Source organism: Syngnathoides biaculeatus, chromosome 21 (assembly GCF_019802595.1).
Source record: "Syngnathoides biaculeatus isolate LvHL_M chromosome 21, ASM1980259v1, whole genome shotgun sequence".
Lineage (NCBI taxonomy): Eukaryota > Metazoa > Chordata > Actinopteri > Syngnathiformes > Syngnathidae > Syngnathoides > Syngnathoides biaculeatus.
The window spans coordinates 4,314,555-4,338,524 of NC_084660.1; the positions used below are offsets into that span (position 1 = coordinate 4,314,555).

At 48.9% G+C, this 23,970-nt stretch overlaps 5 protein-coding genes across 7 annotated transcripts; 4 read left to right on the plus strand and 1 right to left on the minus strand.

Moving 5' to 3' along the window:
* The first annotated feature begins 502 nt into the window (after nucleotides 1–502).
* Nucleotides 503–9,574, plus strand: sf1 (splicing factor 1). The gene is made up of 12 exons (XM_061809234.1): nucleotides 503–938; nucleotides 1,426–1,557; nucleotides 3,907–3,982; nucleotides 6,063–6,215; nucleotides 6,364–6,453; nucleotides 6,528–6,711; nucleotides 6,772–6,887; nucleotides 7,226–7,333; nucleotides 7,410–7,605; nucleotides 7,691–7,898; nucleotides 8,033–8,197; nucleotides 8,292–9,574. Exons 1-12 carry the CDS (start codon nucleotides 686–688, stop codon nucleotides 8,618–8,620), a joined length of 2,010 nt encoding a protein of 669 aa, XP_061665218.1. The 5' UTR covers nucleotides 503–685; the 3' UTR covers nucleotides 8,621–9,574.
* Nucleotides 9,575–9,977: 403 nt separating this feature from the next.
* On the plus strand, nucleotides 9,978–16,038 carry pygmb (phosphorylase, glycogen, muscle b). 2 transcript variants are annotated; one of them, XM_061808871.1, is made up of 20 exons: nucleotides 9,978–10,312; nucleotides 10,764–10,865; nucleotides 10,952–11,030; nucleotides 11,103–11,206; nucleotides 11,824–11,955; nucleotides 12,042–12,153; nucleotides 12,258–12,340; nucleotides 12,410–12,553; nucleotides 12,649–12,741; nucleotides 12,813–12,959; nucleotides 13,021–13,184; nucleotides 13,262–13,376; nucleotides 13,641–13,742; nucleotides 13,789–13,969; nucleotides 14,055–14,113; nucleotides 14,200–14,341; nucleotides 14,421–14,628; nucleotides 15,075–15,209; nucleotides 15,312–15,378; nucleotides 15,509–16,038. In XM_061808871.1, exons 1-20 carry the CDS (start codon nucleotides 10,070–10,072, stop codon nucleotides 15,656–15,658), a joined length of 2,562 nt encoding a protein of 853 aa, XP_061664855.1. In that variant the 5' UTR covers nucleotides 9,978–10,069; the 3' UTR covers nucleotides 15,659–16,038. The 2 variants fall into 2 exon arrangements, with proteins under 2 accessions (XP_061664855.1, XP_061664856.1); XM_061808872.1 differs by having other exon boundaries at nucleotides 9,979–10,312; nucleotides 13,822–13,969.
* Nucleotides 16,039–16,351: 313 nt separating this feature from the next.
* Nucleotides 16,352–18,121, plus strand: LOC133494779 (protein C-ets-1-like). The gene is made up of 7 exons (XM_061808931.1): nucleotides 16,352–16,369; nucleotides 16,487–16,606; nucleotides 16,696–16,899; nucleotides 16,970–17,044; nucleotides 17,245–17,451; nucleotides 17,510–17,628; nucleotides 17,827–18,121. The coding sequence occupies exons 2-7, from the start codon at nucleotides 16,489–16,491 to the stop codon at nucleotides 18,034–18,036; spliced, it is 933 nt and encodes a 310-aa protein (XP_061664915.1). The 5' UTR covers nucleotides 16,352–16,369; nucleotides 16,487–16,488; the 3' UTR covers nucleotides 18,037–18,121.
* Nucleotides 18,122–19,834: 1,713 nt separating this feature from the next.
* Nucleotides 19,835–21,082, minus strand: zgc:112271 (uncharacterized protein LOC553698 homolog). 2 transcript variants are annotated; one of them, XM_061808857.1, is made up of 4 exons: nucleotides 20,592–21,082; nucleotides 20,338–20,402; nucleotides 20,146–20,243; nucleotides 19,835–20,027 (listed from the first exon to the last, which is right to left on the minus strand). In XM_061808857.1, the coding sequence occupies exons 1-4, from the start codon at nucleotides 20,857–20,859 to the stop codon at nucleotides 19,928–19,930; spliced, it is 531 nt and encodes a 176-aa protein (XP_061664841.1). In that variant the 5' UTR covers nucleotides 20,860–21,082; the 3' UTR covers nucleotides 19,835–19,927. The 2 variants fall into 2 exon arrangements, with proteins under 2 accessions (XP_061664841.1, XP_061664842.1); XM_061808858.1 differs by lacking the exon at nucleotides 20,592–21,082 and having other exon boundaries at nucleotides 20,338–20,579.
* Nucleotides 21,083–21,557: 475 nt separating this feature from the next.
* Nucleotides 21,558–23,871, plus strand: slx1b (SLX1 homolog B, structure-specific endonuclease subunit). The gene is made up of 5 exons (XM_061808853.1): nucleotides 21,558–22,155; nucleotides 22,217–22,268; nucleotides 22,838–23,155; nucleotides 23,227–23,443; nucleotides 23,703–23,871. Exons 1-5 carry the CDS (start codon nucleotides 21,983–21,985, stop codon nucleotides 23,768–23,770), a joined length of 828 nt encoding a protein of 275 aa, XP_061664837.1. The 5' UTR covers nucleotides 21,558–21,982; the 3' UTR covers nucleotides 23,771–23,871.
* Nucleotides 23,872–23,970: the final 99 nt, after the last annotated feature.

The window sequence follows — 23,970 nt, forward strand, 5'->3', positions numbered from 1 at the left end:
GCAGCGTGCTCAAAAGGGCAGAGAGGATTTCAGAACAATTTCAGAACAAACTGAGCAAAATGAACAATTAATATCAGTATCGGCGCTAATATGTATATTCTATTTTCGTAAAAATAACACTTACTCAGACATGAAATTATTTATGTTTGCCTCAGTTTTATTTTTATAAAAATAAAAAAAATATTAAGACACGCCCCTTTCGAGGTGTTCCTAGGGGCAAAATCGTTATCGAACAACGCTGTTTAATCGTAATATATATATATAATATGTAGTATAACGATATATTTGGAATCCACAAAAATTAAGCATTGTTAAAACTGGTCCAGAAATAATCAATGTACGTTTTCATTTTTAAAAGGCATTGTCTTTGAAGATAACAACGCCCCTCCAAACATGGCCAAAAAGTAGGCACGTCTATGAGGCAAGTTGCTTCAGCCGACTAGCGTATCGACATCTATGGAGCAAGTCTTTTTGAACCAATCGGAGAGCGTCTTATTGCCAATGGTCTCCTTCCCTCGAGCGTCAGTCTTTTGTGGGTTTTGTGACAGTCGCCATTTTGATTGCTCGACTGAAAAGCGCGAGCTGTCCAGTTCGTTTTCAACATATTCCGGTCCTCGGTTAACAACCGTTTTTTTTTTTTTTTTTAAAATAATAATAATTACATCGAGTCGTCGGGTAGCCCAAAATGGCTACGGGCGCTAACGCCACTCCTTTAGGAAAGTTGCACCCCAGCATCGGCGCGAAGCGAGGCTTCGACGCGGGGCCCGGCGCCGGCAACGGCATGATGCCCAGCCCGGGGCCTCCTGCGTCCTTTCCGCCGTTACAAGGGTTCCAACCGCCGATGCCCTCTCCGGCTTTCGCACAGGCGCACCAGTTCAGCGCGCCGAGCGGGTTTTCGACGCAGCCTCCCCAGCAACTCCAGCAACCCGTCGGACAAGGTAAGCGGCGCTTCTTGCTTGCAAAAGCTAACGAACGCGTGGCTAGCCAGGCTAACGTGGCTTCCACGGTGGTGCGGATTCGGCCGAGGCCAACATTAATCATCAGCAAAATCATTTTCGTCAAAGACCAAAATCCAAGCAGTAATATACATTGGAGCGAATATTTTGATGGGCACTAAAACGTCAAATCCGAACGGTTGAAAGTGCGCCACAGTCTTTTGTATAACTGAAAAACAAATATTTAAGAGTAGAACTCAAAATAGTCAAAATTCGTCGTTGAAATGAATTGACATTTCCATGCAGGCCACTAATTTGTTTTATGTCACTATATATCAACGACAAAAGCGTAATGAAAACATTTCAAAGTGAAATACATCTTAAAGTACAGTTGTTTGGATCAATAAACATGCCTGAAATTAAATCACTTTAAAAAAAACAAAAAAAAAAAAAATGGAAGTGATGAAATTGCCATTTTTTCTGTTTGTAGATTTCAGCCAAAAGAAACAAAGGAAGAAGAGTCGTTGGAGTAGTGAGACACCCGACCAGAAGACGGTCATACCGGGTATGCCCACCGTCATCCCCCCTGGTCTGACCCGCGACCAAGAGAGAGCCTATATAGGTAACTTTAAGACAATATTTCACTGTTATGTAGCGTGTCAGCGTAATGTACGGTCTTGATTCCCTAACACTTGTTTTAATTAAGGTTACGGTAAACGTTTTTTTTTTTTTTTAATTCTACCAGACGCAAAAAGATCGTTTTCTTACTAAACCACTTGAAGTTAATGATAAGTCATTTTTTTGAGTGCTGTCACAAGTGCTGTGGGAGTGTTTCTCTGACGCCGTACGGGTCTGCATCCCATTGGGGAGCCGTCGGCGAGCTGCAGTGTCTGCGGAATGATTAAATGTCGCCGCTTGCTGATATCTGTCCATAAACTGCAGGTCATGGTTCACAGTCTTGCCTCACTCCCACCCCCCACCCCAACAACACATCAAAATTGTTCCTGTGCATGGAAGCTCATAATGTCCTCCTTAACATGCTAAAGTTCTGCTTTGTGTATTTTCATTTTGAATTTTGGTTTGAGTGTGAGCAATGCTGCTTGAACGGCGAAACAATCGAGCGACTTTTTGAATTTGTTAGCGCTACTCTGGGGGGCGACTAATCCTAACCAATGGTTTTGGTCATGCGAGCCTTTCAGCAGCAGTGTAGCACCCACACGACTGCCTTCACGGGCCCTCGACCGGGTGTTCTGAAGCACACACATTTTTCTCAATAACTGACATTGATATCGATGTTCAGTCATTGTCATGGTTGGTAGTCGCGGGTATGTGGACTTTTATTTTTATTTTTTTTTTTTTGCCCACTCTTAAGTTGTCACTCTTCTTTTGTCCATTCACTAATACAATACAAGGGTTGCCCCCAAACGTCACAGTGTGTATGCTTTGATTTCTGAATTTATTTTGTTTTGGGTATCATTTGGACAGACATAAAGCTTAAAATCTGCTGGGTTGTTTTTTTTTTTTTTAAGCATCCCACCCTCCTAAACGCCGATGGCCTTCCCGTCTGTCCAAATCATGCCTGAAAGGAAATGGAAAAGGAAACATTGTGACTTTTGGGCCACCCTGTACATGGGGGGGGGGGGGGGGGGGGGAATGCCTTCATAGAGTCAATGTGATAAGTGAGTCTGCAAATTATCACAATTGTAGTCTCTGTTTTTTTTTTTTTTTTTTTTTTTTCCAAAAGTGGGGATGCTCCAATTTAAACAGCATGCTGCAGAAATCGGGCAGCTTTGCCCCGCTCTCTTATCTCAATTTGCCGCTGCTGTCGTACATTAACGTGATTAAAAAGCCCAGTGAAGGAAATATGGGGATGAATGGCAGGCAGTGCACTCGGGCCAATTGCAATCGGTGCGCCTTTACTAATGGAAATGTCAGTTTAGACAAAGTTATTACTCAAAAAAATAGAAGAGAAAAAATGTACAAGTAATCATTACCACCAGGCATGCGTCAGCTTCAGAGACAGTTGAGCGCAATGCTGTTTGTATACTCTTTATATCGGCAAATTCTATATAGCTTTGGTATGTATAGTTAAAAAAAACCCAAAACAAAACGCAGAATTGTCCAAAAAGTTCATCTGTGGACTTCAAACTGGCTGTGTTCAGAATCTTGTCATTCAGGCTCTACATGGTGAGTTCATCGCTTTGCCTTGTCTTTTGAATGCATCATAACTATTAAGTTCTTCGCTGTATGTAGTATCCCACAACGCATCTTCAAAAGTCAAAGGTCGGCAGAGAAGCGTGTCACATCGGCAACGGCTCACAACTCACATAATACTTAGTGCTTTGTATTAAATTTTTGTAAACTCCTCCTGTCTTCAAACAAGTTTATAATCACAGATTTATCTGTTCAGCATTCATTACCAAAGCTCGAGCTGGCATCGATCCGTCGCGTCGTCGCTTTGCGACTTCAATGATCGTAATCGCCGTCACTGATGTGCGCGTGTTCCAAAAGTGACGCGGCGCCGAGTGAAGGGTTCGCAACGCAACCGCGCAGTGGCTTTCACGGTACGCTTATCGTTCGGTCCCGTTCCGACAGAAATGCGAAAGAGACACGAGGAAAAAGGTTTAAAAGAAAATGTTTTTTGTGGTGGTCAATTTATGAAATGTTTTTTTTACCTGTCGTGTCAACATCCAAAATGAGCTGAATAGCCTGCTAATGTTAACAATGTGTAGAAAGTAATGACCTAAATGCTGTTTTGTGTTGTCTGACATGCATTTGAAATTCCTGTTCTGTTCTGTTTTTTTGTTTGGTTTTTTTTCTTTTTTTTTTTCCCCCGGTTTTGTTTGTTTTTGCCTCATAAATGAGCGAGACGGCGCTCCACTGTGCCGGAGCGCCGTCTCTTTTTGATGGTGTTGTGATAACCACATTTCTCCCCATCCTTGTTTTTCTTTCCTAACCTGAATTCTTCCAGTCCAACTGCAGATCGAAGACCTGACACGTAAACTGCGTACAGGAGACCTGGGAATCCCTGTTAACCCTGAGGACAGGTCGGAAAAAGATTAAACCCATCAACAGTAACACTTTCTCTACCTTATTGACTTTTTTTTTTTTGTTGTTGTTGTTTTTGGAAGAAAAAATGCTCGTTTTCAATGTATTGTATAGAACAAGTCTCAGATGTGCTAGATGACCGTTGTAGTTTTTAAAATCCCATTTTTAGAGAATTGACTTAGTTGATAATTATCATTGTTTAAATTATTGGAGGCAATGAATTGAAGTAATAGTCCCTTGAAGGCGAATACTGTTTTCCAGAAGTTGCCTGTGTGACTCAATTGGTCTCACATAAAAACAAATCTGTAAGAAAAAAAAAAAAAAAAGATCAACAAAGTCTTAAATATTTGGTCTCTTCTTGAATCCTGTTCTGTCAAATTTGAGAATGGATTTAGTGTTCTATGCCTCAAGGGTTCTTGTCTGTGGGCTGTAGGATTTTTGACATTATGCATAACATTTTTTCAAACAGGTTTGAAACCTTTTAAGCCCTTAATACTTCAAAGGAACTTGTTCTTGAAAAATAACAACCAGAAAGTAACCAGAGAGAGAAACGCGAGCCGTTCTTAGTGGACAGGAACGCTCAAGAACATCACGCGGCATCTTTGCCGAGTTCGGCAGGAAAGTTCAGTTTTCGGAAGAGATGTTTCTCAAGAAGTGGCTTGCTCTAATAAGTGTGTCAAGTTCAAATTTGGCCGGGTGCACACATACAGATGATTCTTCTTTTTTTCCAATTTAATTAATTTATCTCCCCCCCCCCCCCCCCCCCCCAAAAAAAAAAAAAAAATACAGTACTGCAACTGCGCGAGGTTCAGGTCGCTTCCTGACTTTCTGTCATTTTGATCACGGAATCCGAGGCTCGGGCGACCTCGGTGTCGACCGCACGCATTTATCACAAATACTGTCGGCCCCGATTTGGGGATTCGCCACATTGTGATTCACCGCACACCGCAGGGTCATAATGTTTTTGACACGTCAGACTGATGCGGACCGATCCCAATGGGGGGGCCGTCGGGGATGCTGAAATTGGATCAGATTGTTAGTATGCTTGTACCTGGCTTTTGTTGCTATTTGTAATCCTACCATGTTCCAAATAGATTGGGGAAAGTCAAATCAGGTCTGAACACATTTCACACTGTAGGATAACTTACGACGGACATCCGATAATCGGGCCTTTGGCGACGTCGATCGCGGGGAATTGTCCAATTCGCTGCGGTTGTCAGTATGTGTGCACCCCGCTTTAGCATCCCTGTCGACTGTACATGCTGTAGAGTTTGTAAACATATAAAGAGACGTTTTCACAGCAACCCAAAGGTTGATTTTTGCAGCTGAAACTCTAATCCATCGTTCCCTAATCATTTGGGACAACCAAGCGGAGGTGCTTCACGTTGTCGGCGCTGGAGTTATTGTAATTTTTTTTTTTTTTTTTGTCTCCCTCCCATGTGCTTCACGTCACATGCTTAACAAATGTGTCTCTCTATTGGGAGAGCGTAGGAAAAGTGGATATCTAATCCTAATTCCTTACCCCACGTCAACCTAACCCTTTTTCAAGCACAGAGCCTCCCTAACGCAGCAACGCAGGTTTTCAGCATCCAAGGGGAGGTACGGACCTCTTCCGCCACGTCAACACCGAGCACCTCGCAGCGCCTCTGCTTAGGATTTCTTTTTTCCTCCCAGCTTTTCTCTCTTTTAGGCCAACAAATCCTGTATGCAGGTATAACTATGGCCATGCATTTGTTTGCTTTTGACACCCCATCAGAGTATTGGAACAGCACTTAGCTCTGGTTACTCACAGAGTTCTATTGAACAGTGTGTGACGTGTCAGTGCTGCGTTCCTGAATCGCTTTCTGTAGCACTGGCAACGAGTCACAAAGAAAAAGCAATTGTTGTACAGTCGATCGACTTTTTGTACCATTTCAGTAACCTAACCTTGACAGAATAAAAAAAAAAAAAAACAAAAACAAAAAACAAATGTTTGCTGAGGTTAGCTGTAGGGAGATTTTGTGACCAAATATTGCAAATCGGCCCGCTTTGGGGGAAAAGTTGCCCACTATTTCCTTGTTGTCTCCCGTCTGCCTCCAGGTCTCCCTCGCCGGAGCCCATCTACAACAGCGAGGGCAAGAGGCTGAACACCCGGGAATATCGCACGCGCAAGAAGATCGAGGAAGAGCGCCACTCCCTCATCACCGAAATGGTCGGACTCAACCCCGACTTCAAACCGCCGGCTGATTATAAGTGCGTGTCCAAATGCAGTGGGAATTCAGTTGTTCGGGGGGGGGGGGGGGGGGAGAGTTTTCAGGACTTTGGGTCATAGGTTATCCACCCCCAAAAATTTGTCTAGAGTCAGGAACAAGCGTGTTGTCTTCTATTTGTCATTGTGCAGACCTCCGGCCACCAGAGTTAACGACAAAGTGATGATTCCTCAAGACGAATACCCCGAGATCAACTTTGTCGGTCTGCTTATTGGACCGCGGTGAGTCTGGAGTCCAAAGTTAAGTCTTCCTTACCTTGGTCTGTTCTCATTTTCTGAGCATTCCCCGCCCCCAGTGGTAACACGTTGAAGAACATAGAGAAAGAATGCTGCGCCAAAATCATGATCCGCGGCAAAGGCTCGGTCAAGGAGGGCAAGGTGGGCAGAAAGGACGGCCAGATGCTGCCCGGCGAGGACGAACCTCTGCACGCTCTGGTCACGGCGAACACGATGGACAACGTCAAGAAAGCCGTGGAGCAGGTTGGCCCGTATTTTGCCTTTTTGGCTTCAAGCGGATATTAATAAACCATGTGCCCTCAGATCCGCAACATCCTCAAGCAAGGCATCGAGACGCCCGAGGACCAGAACGACCTGCGCAAGATGCAGCTGAGAGAGCTTGCCCGGCTCAATGGAACGCTGAGGGAAGACGACAACAGGTCTGTTGTAGGTTTTTGCTTGCAGTAAACCCTTCTTAAGCCACAACGCAAATAGGAAAGATTTGTGCCCGTGTTCATAATTGTAGAAATACTCAATGTAACAATGATCCCAAAACCATTTGACAACCTGAGCAGGATTAGTTTAAAAAAAGGTGCCAGGATGCATTTGAAGTAGGCACACCTCTAACACACTCCTGCGTTGTGTGACATCGTGGGAAAGTTGCAACAACAAAAAAAAAAACATATCAGGAAGAGAATTGTGTAAGGCCAGTGCAATTTCCAGATGTTGCCCGAACCGTGGTCGATTTTAAAATTATTCAAAGCCCTCGCCTCCGTAGGATTCTGCGTCCTTGGCAGAACACCGAGCCCCGCAGCATCACCAATACCACCCTGTGTACCAAGTGCGGCGGAGCAGGCCACATCTCCTCCGATTGCAAGTATACCAGGTATGACTGAAGTCCTTCGGTTTTTAGTCTCCTCTGGCTCACGTTCAAACTAAACGTCACGGTTTGCGTTGCGTAGCACCTTCGCCGCCCAAAGAGCAACGGGAGGCGAGCCCCCTCAGTCGGCGCAGGACAAGGCACGCATGGATAAGGAGTACCTGTCGCTTATGGCTGAGCTGGGGGAGGCCCCGTTGCCTGCGTCCAGCGGGGGCCACGCCGGCCCGCAGGGAGGACCACCCCGAACCCCTGCGCCCAGCAACAGCCAAGCCCCGCCGGTTAGCTTCTTCGATGTACAGTAAAAAGAGGGAAACGCTCCCGCTGGGATTGAGTCTGCGACCCGCTGCGTTTGTGTCCCGACAGAACCGCCCCCCTTGGATGACTTCGGCTCAAAACGACAACAGGAGCTTCCACGGCATGCACGGAGGAGGCCCTCACAGCTTCCCTCCCCCGATGCCCAGCATGGGAGGCCCGCCGATGCCCCCGAACCCCAACGGCATGCCTCCTCCGTGGATGCAGCCTCCCCCTCCGCCCATGGGCCAGGGCCCAGGACATCACGGACACCCGATGGGTGAGCGCAATCAACATGTTTATTATGATCTTTCTCAATCACTGGTAGCGGTTTCTAGAGCAATATTTCTCGTGTGAAATGTATTCCTCGCCTCCGCCTCAGTGCAACAATTTGGATGGTTCTGTCCTTTCTAGGCATGATGCCACCCCCGATGGGCATGATGCCCCCTCCGCCGCCTCCTCCCAACAGTCAGCCGCCGCCGCCTCCCCCTTCCGGTCCTCTGCCGCCGTGGCAACAGCAGGCTCCGCCTCCCCCCACGAGCAGCATGGCAACGAGCACGCCGCTGCCGTGGCAACAAAGTGAGAACACCCAAAAAGTCATGACGCTCATTCATTCAATGCTCACACACACACACACCCCCCCCCCCCTTTTTTTTTTTTTTTTTTTGTGCAGATACCCCCACCACATCCAGTCCTGGCACCGGCGCTCTCCCTCCATGGCAACAGCCGCAGCAGCCCGCAGTTTCGGCGCCCCAACCTCCGCCGCCGATGGGTGCCCCCTCCATGGTACCCCCTCCACCGGGAGTCCAGCCGCCCCTGCCCCCCGGCGCGCCCCCTCCTCCCCCGCCACCGCCCCCTGGCTCGGCCAGCATGATGTACGCCCCGCCGCCGCCCCCGCCGCCGATGGACCCTTCCAACTTTGTCATGATGGGGATGGGGGTGCCGGGCATGCCGCCGTTCGGCATGCCCCCGGCACCTCCGCCTCCCCCGCCTCAGAATTAACAAGCCAATGTGAAGACGAGCGCCCGCATCACTTGCTAGACACTGAGGTCATCTCCAGATTGTCTGTCTGCTCACAAATCTAACCCGGTGCGTGTTTGTATGCCACCGGGCGCAATCAGGGAAATGTGGGAGGGGGGGGGGAATTTAGTCAGTTTAAGTATAATGTCTGTCAAAGAAATGCCACCCAGACATTATCAATCCAAACTGCAGTTTTGTGTATGATCGGCAGATGCCCGGTGGGATACATCTCGCATTTCTATTTTTTTTTTTTTTTCCACGTTTATCCTCAACAATGTAAAGATATGTCCACAAGAATGAATTCACTTTGTGTGAATGGAAGAATTCTTCTCTTTTTAACGTTTGTATCGATCCAAAGGCTCCACCCGTGCGCGTTCTCAAACACTTGCTCTCAGGCCTCGGTTCTGCAGCAGGATGAATTTGCTTTTGTTCATTCATTAATAGTTTTGGTTTTAAATATAAAGATAAACCTCTGTGATTAAATCTGATCATGTGCATGAGCCATTGCAAGAACAGGTTGCATTTGAGTAGAAAAAGTCTGATGTTGGGTTTGAGTTAAGTAAGAGTAATATTTTTGTAATAAGTGTTTTTTTTTTTTTTATTTTATTCATGCATGTTATTTCAAATTCCAGTTTGAATTGGGGCGGGATTGGTGCTGGGATAACTTCTCCTCCCAAAACCTGCCTCAACTGCTCGAATGTTGAGAGTCAAGACTTTTTATTTTTATTTTTGCCACATCACATTTATGCTCAGACATGGAGCTGTGGGCTTTTTTTTTGGGGGGGGGGGCCTTGCTATATGCGAGGTAAAACAAATGACATATAATGGCATTTGCAGTTGAAATTTTTGTTTCATTCTGTTGCTGTTGTTACATCTCTCGTTGAAATGAATTAACTTGCTCGATTAGAAATAAACTGATTCAATGGGTTGAGTGAATTTTTTTCATTTTTTGCCATTATTCATAATGCCATTACAGAAATTCAGTTGCTATGATGGCAATCGAGGCTATAAGCGTTAAAAAAATAAATAACTATAGTGAAAAAAAATGCTGGATCATAGTAGCTGTATTAGTCATAATTACAGTAAATATTTGTAAACCACTTCTGAAAATATATGAAAAGTGTGCTTCTTTGTTACATAGAGAATTCAAATTGGTTAAAAAATGTGGTCATGTATATATATATATATATATATATGATGATAGCGTTTGTAACCTCGAAATATATCGTATGTCGAAACACACACCGGAAAAAGATTTCTTTTTGACAACAGGAGCTTTTGTTTTGCCAGCACAAGCCGGAAGTGGATTTTATTGGCTTCCGTTCGCTTGACAGAGGGTATAAATACTGCGGGGAGCCGAACTTCCGACTTCGGGCTCGGTTTCGCAGGTGACGTTCCCATCGCAATTTGCTCCCGAAGCCGTCGGTCGCCATGTCCAAGCCTCTGACAGACCAGGAAAAGCGAAAACAGATTTCGGTCCGCGGTCTGGCCGGCGTGGAGAACGTCGCCGACCTGAAGCTCAATTTCAACCGACATCTGCATTTCACGCTGGTGAAGGATCGCAATGTCGCCACCAAACGGGACTACTACTTCGCGCTGGCCAACACCGTCCGCGATCACCTGGTGGGCCGCTGGATCCGGACGCAGCAGCACTACTACGAGACCGACCCGAAGGTAAAAAAAAAAAAAAAACCCGAGGGGGATCGGCTGTCGCAGTCCGGCACGTACACTTGCGAGGGAGGGCGGGGGTCTGCAGGATGGAGAGGATGAGGGAGGGAGGGAGGGAGGGATGGAGGGATGGAGGGAGAGTGCGACGGTGGGGGGGGGGGGTGAGAGAAAGAGAGCCCTCCTCTCATCCTTGTATAGAGCTGTTTTCACACAAGGGGGGGGCACCAAATCCTGATTACCCCGCAGAAAGCGGAGAAGGCGACCTGTTACGTAACAGCCGGCCTCCTCGCTGCATATTTTCCGTCTGCCTGGATGGGCGCCAGCTCACCTTTGACCCGAGCGAGGGGAGGCAAGCGCCGTAGGGAATGAATGGAAGACCACAATAAGCGACGCGGCTTGCAAAAGGTGGAATTCAAAGAACTTCACCCCTTTCTGGTTATTTTCTCTCCTCGTGCAGCGGGTCTACTACCTCTCCCTGGAGTTCTACATGGGGCGGACCCTGCAGAACACCATGGTCAACCTGGCCTTGGAGAACGCCTGCGACGAGGCCACGTACCAGGTGAGGCGCTCACGGAGGGACGGGACGCGCCGGGCCGGCGAATGACGCGTTTGTCCCCCCCCCCCCCCGTGCCCCTTTTTTTGCAGCTGGGTCTCGACATGGAGGAGCTGCAGGACATCGAGGAAGACGCCGGCCTCGGCAACGGCGGTCTGGGTCGCCTGGCCGGTGAGCTCTCGCCGCCGATGTTCGGAGAACTTCTCGCTGAACTGAAGGCGCGCCTCCCCCGTTTGTCCCCAGCTTGTTTCCTGGACTCCATGGCCTCTCTGGGCCTGGCCGCTTACGGATATGGCATCCGCTACGAGTTTGGCATATTCAATCAGAAAATTGTTGACGGCCGGCAGGTATGAAGATGTTTTTTTTTTTTCCCCGCTTGGCCCCCAAAACGGCTGCCCCGCCGTTCCATTTCGACACTCAAATTGGGTCAACCCGGCTGCAGCTATCGACGTCGCTAACCATCTGACGCACAAATGCATGACAGGAATACAGTGGAGCAGCTGCAGAGCGTCGGCCTCACAGTTATGCGGACTGGGGTCCAAATCCCGGTCCCGCCTGTGTGGAGTTTGCGTGTTCCCCTCCGTGCCTCCGTGGCTTTTCTCCGGGTGGGCACTCCGCTTTGCTCCCACATCCCAAAAACGTGCAAGATTAATTGGACGCTCTAAATTGCCCCGACTGTTGTCTGTCTCCACGTGCCCTGCGACTGGCTGGCGACCAGTTCTGGGTGCACCCCGCCTTGTGCCCGATGACGGCTGGGATTGGCTCCAGCACTCCCGCGGCTCAGAAAATGGATAGGTTGATTGATGACAGTAATACCCAAGCACGTACATGGGTTTTTCAGTCAACACTCGGGACGAGGTTCCACAGAATAGTTGAGTCGGTAAATACAGTCGGAACCGCGAACGAATCCATATCTCGCCATCTCGGCCATTATAACGTGAGCCGGAAAATCGCATTTGGCCAGGTGGAGGAAGCCGACGACTGGCTCCGCTACGGGAATCCCTGGGAGAAGGCCCGGCCCGAGTACATGCGGCCGGTCCACTTCTACGGACGGGTGGAACACGCCGCCGACGGGGTGAAATGGGTCGACACGCAGGCAAGTGCCGCAAAAGCCCGGCTCCGGCGCCGCAGACAATTCTGTGTTAGCTGACTGATTTTTGGGTTTTATGGGGGGGGTTCAAGGTGGTCCTGGCTCTTCCCTACGACACCCCAGTCCCTGGCTACCGGAATAACATCGTCAACACCATGAGGTTGTGGTCCGCCAAGGCCCCGTGCGACTTCAACCTCCAAGACTGTGAGTTCCGTCCGCAATTGTCGCTCAGCCGTCGCCTGGCTGGAATCCGATCAAGTGAAAATCTGTCGTGATCACGACCCCCCCCCCCCCCCCCCATCAACCAGTTAACGTCGGCGGCTACATCCAAGCGGTGCTCGATCGGAACCTGGCGGAGAACATCTCCAGGGTTCTTTACCCTAACGACAACGTGAGTCCGTCCCTTTTGTGTGGGTGCGTTCGTCCCAATAAAATAACATTTTGTTTTGGCACGTTTTAGTTCTTTGAGGGGAAGGAGCTGCGTCTGAAGCAGGAATACTTTGTGGTGGCCGCCACCCTCCAGGACATCGTCCGTCGATTCAAAGCGTCCAAGTTTGGCTCCACCGAGTTTGTGCGCTTGGATCTGTCCGCGCTGCCCGACAAGGTTCGCTGAACCCGACACCGGTCGTACGCGACGGCTGTTTTGAACCAACCGCGGTCTTTCTTTTATTTTCTTAATTTTTGATGATCGTGGGACAGGTCGCCATCCAGCTGAACGACACCCATCCCGCTCTCGCCATCCCCGAGCTGATGAGGATCCTCGTGGACATTGAAAAGCTCCCGTGGGAGAAGGTTTGTCAAGCTGGCTTGTTTGATTGTACTCAATCTTGTGAGCCGGCAAGTTTCTACGTGATGCCCCCCAGTCCTGGGACATCGTGGTGCGCACTTGTGCCTACACCAACCACACCGTGCTGCCCGAGGCCTTGGAGCGCTGGCCCGTGGATCTCTTCCAGAACCTGCTCCCTCGCCACCTGGAGATCATCTACGAGATCAACAGGAGGCACCTGGAGGTAATTCTCCGGCGTTCTGGCCACGCCGCTTTCAAGTCACGGTCGCGGTGGGACTTTGCAGCGCGTCGGGAAGCTGTACCCCGACGACGGCGACCGCCTGCGTCGCATGTCCCTCATCGAGGAGGGCGACGTCAAGAAGATCAACATGGCTCACCTGTGCATCGTGGGCTCCCACGCCGTCAACGGCGTGGCCCGCATTCACTCCGAAATCATCAAAGACACGGTGTAAGCGCCGCACGCCACGCCCGAGATTCCCAGCCGGCGCTCCCGGGCTGGGTCGCTCACCGCTCGCTCTCTTCCAGTTTCAAGGACTTTTACGACATGGATCCTCCCAAGTTTCAGAACAAGACCAACGGCATCACGCCGAGGCGCTGGCTGCTCATGTGCAACCCGGGACTGGCTGATGTCATCGCCGAGGTTTGTTGCGCCTCGAACCAACGGACTCTCGCTCGGTTGCAAGAAAACTAGAAAACAAAACAAAAGGTCATGAAATGAGGCGAATTATCTTCCAATCGGACAGGAGCATTTGACTTGCTTGCTCATTATCATAACCAGTTACGATCCCAAAACGTTTGCTCTCGTACAAAAATAGACGACAACATTAACAAAAATTAAAGCAATACTTAAGACGCAGGCGCAGCCCGGCACCTCTGGATCTTGTCAACAGCTTCTCGTCTGCAGAGAATTGGCGACGACTACATCCGCAACTTGGACCTGCTGAAGGGGCTCCTGGAGTTCGTGGACGACGACGCCTTCATCCGAGACGTCGCCAAAGTCAAACAGGTGAGGTCCTCGGCGGCGTAACTCTTATTGACGTCGGTCTTTGTAGCAAACGCGTCCCGGCGGACCCTCTCGACCGCAGGAGAACAAGATGAAGTTCGCCAGCCATCTGGAGGAGCACTACGGCGTGAAGATCAACCCCGGCTCCATGTTCGACGTTCAGGTGAAGAGGATCCACGAGTACAAGAGGCAGCTGCTCAACTGCCTGCACGTCATCACGCTCTACAACCGTGCGTGCCTCCTTCAACGAGAACCTAAATGGGGGGGACGACAAAACCACTTTGAACAAGCGACGTGTTTGTTTTTAAAACGTAGGCATCAGGAAGGAGCCCAACAAGGCCTGGACCCCGAGGACCGTCATGATCGGAGGAAAGGTGCCTAGCGACGCTTTCAAACGCGACGGACACGAGCCAGTACGGGTGGCAAAAGCACTTAAAGGTTTGGGTTGAAAACTTTCCAGGCGGCACCTGGTTACCACACAGCCAAGCTGATCATCCAGCTCATCACATCCATCGGCAACGTGGTCAATAACGACCCGGTGGTGGGCGATCGCCTGAAGGTCGTCTTCCTGGAGAACTATCGAGTCACCCTGGCTGAGAAAGGTCAGTTTTGTTTTTCTCCCACCGACCACCGGCCCTCCGCGTCGACCCGTTGACGTTGGGCCTCCCCTCGCGTCCGCAGTCATCCCCGCGGCGGATCTGTCGGAGCAGATCTCCACCGCCGGCACGGAGGCGTCGGGCACCGGCAACATGAAGTTCATGCTGAACGGCGCCCTAACCATCGGCACCATGGACGGCGCCAACGTGGAGATGGCGGAGGAGGCCGGGGAGGAGAACCTCTTCATCTTCGGCATGAGGGTGAAGGACGTGGAGGCTCTGGACAAAACGGGGTGACTGCAGATTTATCCTTATCCTCACTTATTTTCTTGAAAAATGATGATTTGGGAAAAACCGGACTTTACTGTTGTAAGAGTAAGAATTCCCCCATTTGTCATGTCATTATCCAAGCCGCGTATCCTCACAAGGGTTGTGCTAAAGCTGGAGCTTATCCCGGCTAGCTTCGGGCGAAAGGGGGACTACAACCTGAAGGGTACATTTAGTTGTCATTAGGATTATGGGTGGGCTCATTACAGAAGTCTGAAATTTTGTGCTGTGATGAGAGTAGTCCCCTGACTTGAACCCTATCGAGTGTCCTTCCTAAATGGTAGGCATGAATATAATGATCCTCTGCTCTGGCTGTCAATTCTTGCGCGCGCTAAAGAGTTACAAGTCGGCGTCAAAGAGGGGTCCCTACGTGAACTGCACCGGACCTTTTTTTTTTTTTTTTTTCCCGCAGGTACGACGCGATGTCGTACTACAACCGCATCCCTGAGTTGAAGCAGGCCGTATCCCAGATCGCGGCAGGCCTGTTCAGCCCAAACCAGGTGGACCTCTTCAAGGATCTGGTCAACATGCTGATGCATCACGACAGGTCCCGACATAAGCATGAGCATTTATTTATTTCTTGTTTTTTGGTATTTCCACATTTTCAAGAAACGCTAGCCCATCTCACCAAGATTTTTGTGTGCCGCAGGTTCAAGGTGTTCGCAGACTACGAGGACTACATCAAATGCCAGGAGAGAGTGAGCGCCCTCTACAAGGTCAGTCGCAAAAGCCGCCTGTCGCGCCGCCCGTTCCGATTCCGGTTGGCAACTTTGAAAAATTCCAAAATTCATTGAACATCCTTGCGTGTGTCCGACGCAAAACGGACCCGCCTGTTTGTGTGCCCAGAACCCGAAAGAGTGGACAAAGATGGTGATCCGGAACATCGCCGCGTCGGGTAAATTCTCCAGCGACCGCACCATTTCCCAGTACGCCAGGGAGATCTGGGGCATGGAGCCCAGTCTGGAGAAGATCGCCGCGCCCGACGACCCCCGCTAAAGTGCACGTAGGATGCCCCACCCAAGCAGTCCCAAAACCCTTCAAACCGCGTAACCTCTCACGTCAGTATTAATTTTCATTAACCACACGGACGCACCCAGAAAAATTCCAAAAAACCTCACCCCAAATCCAGCGGAGAGCTCTCCACTGTGACTCCAAGTCTGCTGTAAGTCTTCCACGGAGGCGTGTTTCCATTCGTTCAAAAAAAAAAAAAAAAAACCACCGAAGTGACTCGATTCCAGATGTGTACCTTTTTTTTATTTTTCTTTGTGGTCAGGTGTGTAACGCAAACCAGATCCTCTTTCAACGCCGAAGCTGTCATTTTCAATTTCAATGTACGTCCGTGCTTGTCTATGTCAATAAATGGCGGAAGTAGTCCACGGCTGTGGGTTTGTCTGTCTTTTTTCACATAATTGATAAGTCTGCGTATCGCCATGATTAATAAAGAGCTGTAAAAACTGCACAGGAAATGAGCGAGCGAGCGAGTCTTTCGCTTCCACTGCACGTCCAATGAAATGCGGGAGTCGCCGTCTGCCCCGCCCACTCCCCCCCCCACCCCGTGTGATTGACACTTGTCAGTCAAGCCCCCAGACCCCTCCCATCCCGCCCCTCCCGTCATACTAAAGCGGGTGCCCCCCTCCCGACCTTCCATTTCAGGGCTCACCTGTTGTGTCTGCGCTTTGCACACTGATATGGACTGCAGCGCTTACGGTAAGATGTGTATTGTCGGGGCTTTTTCCTGGATCAGAACTCGTGTTATATACTTTAAAGAGGTTGTAGGTTTCTAGATTCTTTTGTTTTTCTCGATCAAACGTGTTTGTGTGACAGAAATGGACCCCCTGGAGGTCCCCCCGCTCACCCCGACCAGCAAAGAGGTTCTCTGCGAGGCTCTCAGAGCCAGTTTTGCCGGTTTCACCCAGGAGAGGCTCACCCACCGTTTCCCGCAAGGTGAATTACTCGATCATCGCCGGACGGAACCGTCGTGGCCATTCAATCGGATTTGCGGGACCCGCTTTTCCGGCGCCCCGCCCCCCCAGATCCCACGTTATGGTCCGAGTGGGAGGTGAACCACTGGCTGGACTGGTGCCGGGCCGAGTTCGGGCTGCACTCCTTGGGTTCGGACTTGAGGGGCCTGCGGGGCGGAGAGCTGTGCCGACTGGACCGCGTGGCTTTCCTGGGCCTCACGTCCGACCGCACCGCCGGAGAGATCCTGTGGGAACACCTGGAGATCATGAGACGGGGTAACAATTGAAACCTCGTGAAGTCGCGCCCTGACACTCCGTCCGTCACTCCTAAATCTCTCACGCGCAGAAAATGATGGCGACTGCGGTGGCGCGTTGCAAGTGTCCACTCTGTCACCTCCCTGCCAGCCATCAAGTAAGGAAGGTACGTTCCCCGGTTGCTCTCGTTCCCGATTTCACGTGAATGCTGTCGAGATGGTGCAACGAAAATGTTCTGACCTCGACCCTATTGAGAATCTGCAAAGCATCCGTACAAAAGAAGCTCTTTTGAGTGATATTGGCAGCGTAGCTCTCAACCGAAGAACAGAATGAGTGCAACACGACGTCGCCGCGTTGTACTTCCAGAGATCGACTCCCGAGATGAGATATCTGGGGGCGGTTCTCTGATGTGGATGGGCGGCATCCACCACGCGGAAGCCAGCGTGGACGGGAGCCATTGCGGCGACTGCTTCGCTTCGGCGCGACCCTACAAGAGCTTCAAAGAGTACCTGGGCAGCAAGGCGGATCCGGGTTCGGCTGTGATCCCGGCAGCCGTCCTCGCCGGTTACACTGGTGGGTCATCGCGCCTTCGCGTGCCCCGTCGGATTTTTAGCTTGTTTTGCGGCAGCAGGAAGTGGCCCCATCCAGCTGTGGCAATTTCTACTGGAGCTGCTGACCGACCGTAGCTGCCGGTCGTGCATCAGCTGGACCGGAGACGGTTGGGAGTTCAAGCTGACTGACCCAGACGAGGTAAAATTTGGGATTTTTCCCTTAAATCGTTGAAACGTTTCAAACGGTTAGCGCTTAGGAGCTTGAATTGCCGCTACGGTCTTATTCAGTGTGTAGTTAGTGGCAAAACCTTTTCTGGTTTTACTGGAGACTTTTTCAGGGCCTAGGACAGAACCAGAGGTGTTCACCTGGAGTTTCCCCCGCCCCGTGTCTGTCCAGGTGGCGCTGCTGTGGGGTCGCCGGAAGCACAAGCCCAAGATGAACTACGAGAAGCTGAGCCGCGGTCTGCGCTACTACTACGACAAGAACATCATCCGCAAGACGGTGGGCAAGCGCTACGTCTACCGCTTTGTCTGCAACCTGCGAGGCCTGCTGGGGTACGAGCCCGGCGAGCTGCACGCCATGCTGGACGTCGGGGCCCGAAACTAAGAAGTGAGCGAGCTGGTGGCCGTGTTTAACCGGGCGCGGCGTGACGATCGCTGTGAACGTGGGGCGCGCGGTACCGACGGGGACGACAACCCAATGAAATCCTTCCGGCGTGTTCCGCAGACCTCAGCTGCGAGTGGGACTAATTGAACATATATAGTCACGCTTTCGTCCATGAACTGCTCCCAAGCCTTGTGAAACGGACTGATCAAGCCGGCTAATGTGACATCTGTGGTTCCGGTATTTGTGTCTGCGCAGCCTTCGGAGGGGGCGGGGGTCGGTCTTCCCCTCCAGTGGATTTCAATCATCTTGTACTTTGCACTCTCATTACGAAAAGCGCAACAGCAACCGGTTTTATCCATCTTTTTGTGTGTCTTTGTGCGCTTAAAAACACAAATAATAGCATTTGTTGTTTGGCTCTGCGTGTAGAACCGAGGAGAAGCTAATTACAGTCTTGGAAAATAAGTATTTGAACGCCCTGCTATATCGCAAGTTCTCCCGCTCAGAAATCATCTAAGAAGAAAAATCCAGAAATCACAATGTGTGATTTTTTTTTTTTTTTTTTTAAACGATTCACAAGGAGCGGCTCCGTAAGAAAGCACATCAAGGTTCTGGCGTGGCCGAGCAATTCTCCAGACCTAAACCCAATAGAAAATCTTTGGAGGGAGCTGAAACCCAGCCCTGATACCTTTCTGATCTAGAGAAGATCTGTGTGGAGGAGTGGGGGCCAAAATCCCTCCTGCAGTGCACGCAAACCTGGTGAACAACGACAGGAAAAGTATTTGAACGCCCTGCTATATCGCAAGTTCTCCTCATGGAGAGATGATCTAAAAAACAAAATCCAGAAATCACAACGTATGATTTATTTTTTTTTTTTAAACGAGGAGTTGGCCAAAATCCCTCCTGCAGTGTGCGCAAAACAGGTGAACAACGACAGGAAACGTTTGACCTCTGTCATCGCAAACAGAGGCTACTGGACCAAATATTAACATTGGTTTTTCTCAGGTGTTCAAATACTTATTTGCAGCTGTATCGCACAAATAAATCGTTTAATAAAAAAAAAAAAAAAAAAAATCATACTTTGTGATTTCTGGATTTTTCTTTTTAGATGATCTCTCACACAGTGGACATATTTCAGAGCCCTCCGTGATTTCTAATTGGGAGAACTTGCAATATACGTAGCAGGGCGTTCAAATACTTATTTTCGTCACTGGAAATGCCGCTCGAGGCTGCGCGCTCATCAGGAACATCCGCTGCGAGGCGTGCGACCCGAGCAGCCCGTTTTTCATGATGGTAAACGGGTTTTCGGCAGAGGTCGAGAAGAAAAAGAAGCGTCCGCCAGCCCGACGTGGATTAAAACGACATATTTCGAGCATGAAATCACAAGCTGATTTAATTTTACAAGTCAGTGAATAAGGTGTTGCACGGCCAGTGAGTGTGTGTGGATTACTTCCGCCACTTTCCCTAATGGAAGTGGGGGAGGCAGATTGGGGGGGGGGGGGGGGTTCTTTGTCCTCATGACCAAATGCGGGGGAAAAAAAAAAAAAAAAAAGTCCAATATTTGGGATCGGTGTCAACAGAAGGTGACCAAGTCTGCTCACCAACGCCCACGGAAAAAATAAATCACATAAATGTGTTCAGTGAACGCTGCCCTCACGGTTCAGGTGTCCGGCGCCCAATCGCTATTGCGTACGTCGCATCGCCGAGCGATTCGAGCGCGGATTTGCCACACACGGTGGAAACGAAACGGATTTCCGCCCGCCGAGAACGCGCCGGACGGATGAAAGAAAACGACGCGAAACGCGGGAAAAGCCAGAGCGGCTGCCCCGGTTTTTATTGCCGCCGCCGTCATCTTCAATTGCATTTCGGACCCACGCTTGTTGGGTTCTGGTCGTCACTTGGACTTCTGTTTCTCCCACTGTTCCGGCGTCAGAGTCTTCTGTTCCAAAGCGTGGATGTCTTTCAGTTCCTCCGCTAAGCAGGCGTTCACCATCCTGCGAACGAAACAAACGCACACATTGTCATCCATATTTCACTTTTTTTTGTGTGTGTGTTTGTTTCGCCATTTTCACCGGTGACGCAGGTGGTTGTTGCCAGGGGCAACGGGCCTACCTGTGTCTCTGCAAGAGGGGCTTGCCCTCAAACTGGGACGACACCACGAGGACTTTAAAGCTGGTCGCGCATCTGTTGGGCGACATGTCCTCCACGTCCTGCAGAACACACATCACGGACACGCACCCCAAAAATGATGCGTCACACGAGCTGAGGCTGCAAGTTTTCCAAAAATGAAAACCGGAAACGTACCACGTGCTCCGCCGCGAGCTCCGTTTTGAGTTTATCCCGGATGTGATCGGTTGTTATGGACATGTCTGCAACAACAACAACAACAGGTTTTGTTTCCTGCTTTTTAAGTATTAAGATAAGTAAGACCGAAAGTAGCGTTTCATTCATCCAATATTTAAGGGTGATACAGCGTCATCATTCATCAAAAACCAAGACGGCATTAATAGTGGCCATTAACTCTATTTCGCGTGGAAATATAAATGCAAAATACACACCGAGAGGTTGTCGATTCGCTTCCTGATAATTTCTGTTTTCGTTACATGCGGTCCTGCGAACAGACCAATCGCGTCGCAAGGGATCACAACCACGGCCAATCAGATCCTCCGAGAAATCGGGACGCCGGGCCCAAACATAGAAATAAAAACTAAAGTCATCGGCAGCCAGGGTAAGATCCATGCCTGGGAGCGGCCATGTTGAAAAGGTCGACTTTCCGTTCAAAGTGAAACATGGGCCTTTAAATTGCGTCCTAACTTTCTTATTCATCAAACGATTTTTACAAGGTTTACATTTATGTCCACACCAAAGAATGTGATTTCGATTTAGCTCACAAAATATTTACATCCATGCAAAGTTGTTCCCATTTCAGCTGTAAGTTATGATTGTACGATGTTGTGCGTGGCGGTATATGCAACACAATGTGCAGACATATTTGTTTTTAAAATGTTTCTAATCTCGTTTTCTCGCCGTCCACACATGCAATGTTCTGCACGACTTTGACTCTTCGATCTGAGCCTTGCCGTAGGGACGGAAGTCAAACTTGTAGTTTCTGTCTTGTTATTCCGAGGGGGGTTGTAGTTTTTATGAAGCAAATCGTTGAATGCCTGACTTAAAAGTCTTTATTCCGATAGTCGACAGAATATTATTTTCTTTCGCAAAGATTTAAATTTACATACAAAAGTAATGTTAACTCAAACAGGTTCTTTTTTTTTGTTCGTACCACAGCAAATTCTTACTTTATTAAGAGCAGGCAATTTCATAGACTACTAACAAGGACTGATGAACGTCTGCGTTGACTAAATTTATATGAGCGACATCGATAATATTTTTTAATGAATAAATACAAACGTATTATTTTTTTCCAAAACAAATTTGTTTATTACATGTTGACACAATTGATTCAAATCCTTTCGATCTAATTTTCGAAACATGGTCCTCTAAAATATCCAATCACAGAAGAGGTATCACGACCACGGCCAATCAGATCCTCTGTCAAATCTCGAGCCAGACGGCATATGTAGAAAATGATTGAATGCCTGACTGAAAGTATTCTTTTGACGGGGAACCAAAAAAATAAAATAAAATAATTTTACATCGAAGGAGGCGAAAATATTGCTGAAACATTATATAAAGTAAAAAATGAGCAGTAATTTGCTTTAAGGTGCATTTTAACCAGTTTTTTTTTACTTGATTACGTACAGGCAATCTTATGTCCTCTCTGTTTTTCAATAGGACCATTCGTTTGATTTCTCGAGCGTTTTGAAATAATAATGATCGTAAATAAAAACCCAAACAAACGTTTTTGGGTTTTTTTTTTTTTTTTTTTGGTGACATTGAGTTAATATTCTGTCATTTTTAATTATTGAGAACATCCTTAAAGAGCTGGTCAATGGCACGGGAGATGGAAAACTTCTTCGGTGTTTACATGCTACACTGCCTCAATCCCAAATTTAAAGGGCGAATATACGTCGGCTTCACCGTGAATCCCGAACGCAGGATTCGGCAACACAATGCCGGGCGGCACAAAGGAGGTGCGAAGAGGACCAGCGGGAGAGGGCCATGGTACTCTACTCGGCTGTCATTAGTTTTCCTCAACAATCTTAACGCAATGCTCGTGTTCTAGGGAGATGGTGCTCATCATACACGGCTTTCCTTCCGACATTGCTGCGTTGACAGTAAGGCAATAAATAGGATGCAATAACTATTATTTGTTTTTACGATTACACAGCAAGTGATTATTATGATTGGTAATTCACTCATCATTTACTATTTAAAAAAAAAAAGGTGACTCCTTTTGTATTTTTGTAGAAATATTTGAATAATAAATAACTTGTTCTCTTTCTGAAAGTAACGATTTTAATACAGGATATGTATGGCTTGAAATTGTTTTCTTCTCGTGTTTATATTTTATGCAAAATAGTTCATCTTAATCTTAAAACAATGCACGCTAATTGAAAATAATTCGTCAATGGTTATTTTATTTTACTCAATTTTTGGGCATTTTTAAAAATTTATTTGATAATCACTTGTGACAAATATGTTCACGTTTAGAAAAAAAATGAAATCATAAGAATTACATATTTGAAATCCAAAATGTTCATTTCGCTAATGTGTTAGTATTTCATGTGTAAAAAAAAAAAAAAAAAAAGGAAAAAAAATGGAATAGTTAACAAATGATTGATGTGGCAGTCCACCGCTTTACATGATGTGATTTCTGCCCGACTGTCACGTTGTGTGCGTTCAGTTTGAGTGGGCGTGGCAGAACCCCCACTCGTCCCGGCGTCTGGCCCACGTCGCCCGCCGCGCCCGGAAGGAGTCCAGCCTGCAGTTCCACTGGCGCGTGGTCTCCAACATGCTGCGCGTGGCCCCGTGGAGCAGGCTCCCGCTGACGGCCCGCTGGCTCAAGCCGGAGTACGGGGTGGCCTTCGAGCCCGGCCTGCGGCCCCCGCTTCACGTCGCCGTCGCCTTCGGGGGGGTCAAAGTCAAGAAACGGCGGCCGGTAGACGAGTCTGAAGACGCAGACAAGACTACTCGGTGTTTTCTCTGCATGGGCCCGGTCAGAGTAAGTCGTTCAAGCTCATCCAGAATCATCCAGAGTGAGTAATTCCAGTAATTCCTACGCTCTCCCCTCAGGCTTTGGACGAGCTCCGTTGCGTCCACGCGTCGTGCGCAATGCGCAGCCACGTGATCTGCCTGGCCGAGCGCTTCCTGCGGCCCGAGCCGTCGCACCTCCTGCCCGTGGCGGGCCGGTGCCCGCTCTGCTTTCGCTCCATGCTGTGGGGGAGCCTCATCCGCCGCAAGCGAGGCTGCGCCGGCGACTCGGAGGAGCCGACGCCGCCTGAATCCTGGCGTGAGTGACCCGCGCTTCCTGTTCCTCGCGTCGCAAAGCTCTGATGTTGCCCGAGTGTTTAAAAAGAAAAACAAAGAAGAGAACAAACAACCATTCCATCGTGCGTTGATCACAACACGCACGTTCAACGTGATGGCGGCAAATAGTTTTATTGAGTGCAACAACAGGTCACCCCCCTCCCCCCCATACAAATAGAGAAAGATAAGTTCCCCCACCCCCAAAAAAAGTTGTCTGAAGGTCAACTTTTTGTCTTCCACAGAACTACTGGCCAAAGGAACTGCAGACATGAACGAAAGGGTCTCCCTCCTCACCGTTTGCAACACATAAATTGCACTTATTAGCGCTCTCAGATTATGAATTATCTTTGTCCAAGCATGTTTATTTGTTGTCAGTGCTGTTTACAACCCAATAAAGTCTGCTTTATTTTATGCCGGCGCAGCGCAGCTCCCCAAGACGTAATATAGGATAATTCTTTCCTCACGTTGCAATCCCCACAACGTCCACTTGGGGGCGATCCCTCCCATTGT

Coding starts and splice junctions, on each gene's coding strand:
- sf1 (XM_061809234.1), top strand. CDS start 686: ATGGCTACGGGCGCTAACGCCACTCCTTTAGGAAAGTTGCACCCCAGC. Junction 6,216..6,363: donor AAACCGCCGGCTGATTATAA/GTGCGTGTCCAA, acceptor GTCATTGTGCAG/ACCTCCGGCCACCAGAGTTA. Junction 6,454..6,527: donor GGTCTGCTTATTGGACCGCG/GTGAGTCTGGAG, acceptor CCCCGCCCCCAG/TGGTAACACGTTGAAGAACA.
- pygmb (XM_061808871.1), top strand. CDS start 10,070: ATGTCCAAGCCTCTGACAGACCAGGAAAAGCGAAAACAGATTTCGGTC. Junction 12,341..12,409: donor TTCTTTACCCTAACGACAAC/GTGAGTCCGTCC, acceptor GGCACGTTTTAG/TTCTTTGAGGGGAAGGAGCT. Junction 13,377..13,640: donor TGGCTGATGTCATCGCCGAG/GTTTGTTGCGCC, acceptor TCTCGTCTGCAG/AGAATTGGCGACGACTACAT.
- LOC133494779 (XM_061808931.1), top strand. CDS start 16,489: ATGGACCCCCTGGAGGTCCCCCCGCTCACCCCGACCAGCAAAGAGGTT. Junction 17,452..17,509: donor CGTCCTCGCCGGTTACACTG/GTGGGTCATCGC, acceptor TTGCGGCAGCAG/GAAGTGGCCCCATCCAGCTG. Junction 17,629..17,826: donor AGCTGACTGACCCAGACGAG/GTAAAATTTGGG, acceptor GTGTCTGTCCAG/GTGGCGCTGCTGTGGGGTCG.
- zgc:112271 (XM_061808857.1), bottom strand. CDS start 20,859: ATGAATAAGAAAGTTAGGACGCAATTTAAAGGCCCATGTTTCACTTTG. Junction 20,244..20,337: donor AGCTCGCGGCGGAGCACGTG/GTACGTTTCCGG, acceptor TGTGTTCTGCAG/GACGTGGAGGACATGTCGCC. Junction 20,028..20,145: donor CCCCTCTTGCAGAGACACAG/GTAGGCCCGTTG, acceptor TTTCGTTCGCAG/GATGGTGAACGCCTGCTTAG.
- slx1b (XM_061808853.1), top strand. CDS start 21,983: ATGGCACGGGAGATGGAAAACTTCTTCGGTGTTTACATGCTACACTGC. Junction 22,269..22,837: donor CCGACATTGCTGCGTTGACA/GTAAGGCAATAA, acceptor GTGTGCGTTCAG/TTTGAGTGGGCGTGGCAGAA. Junction 23,444..23,702: donor GACGCCGCCTGAATCCTGGC/GTGAGTGACCCG, acceptor TGTCTTCCACAG/AACTACTGGCCAAAGGAACT.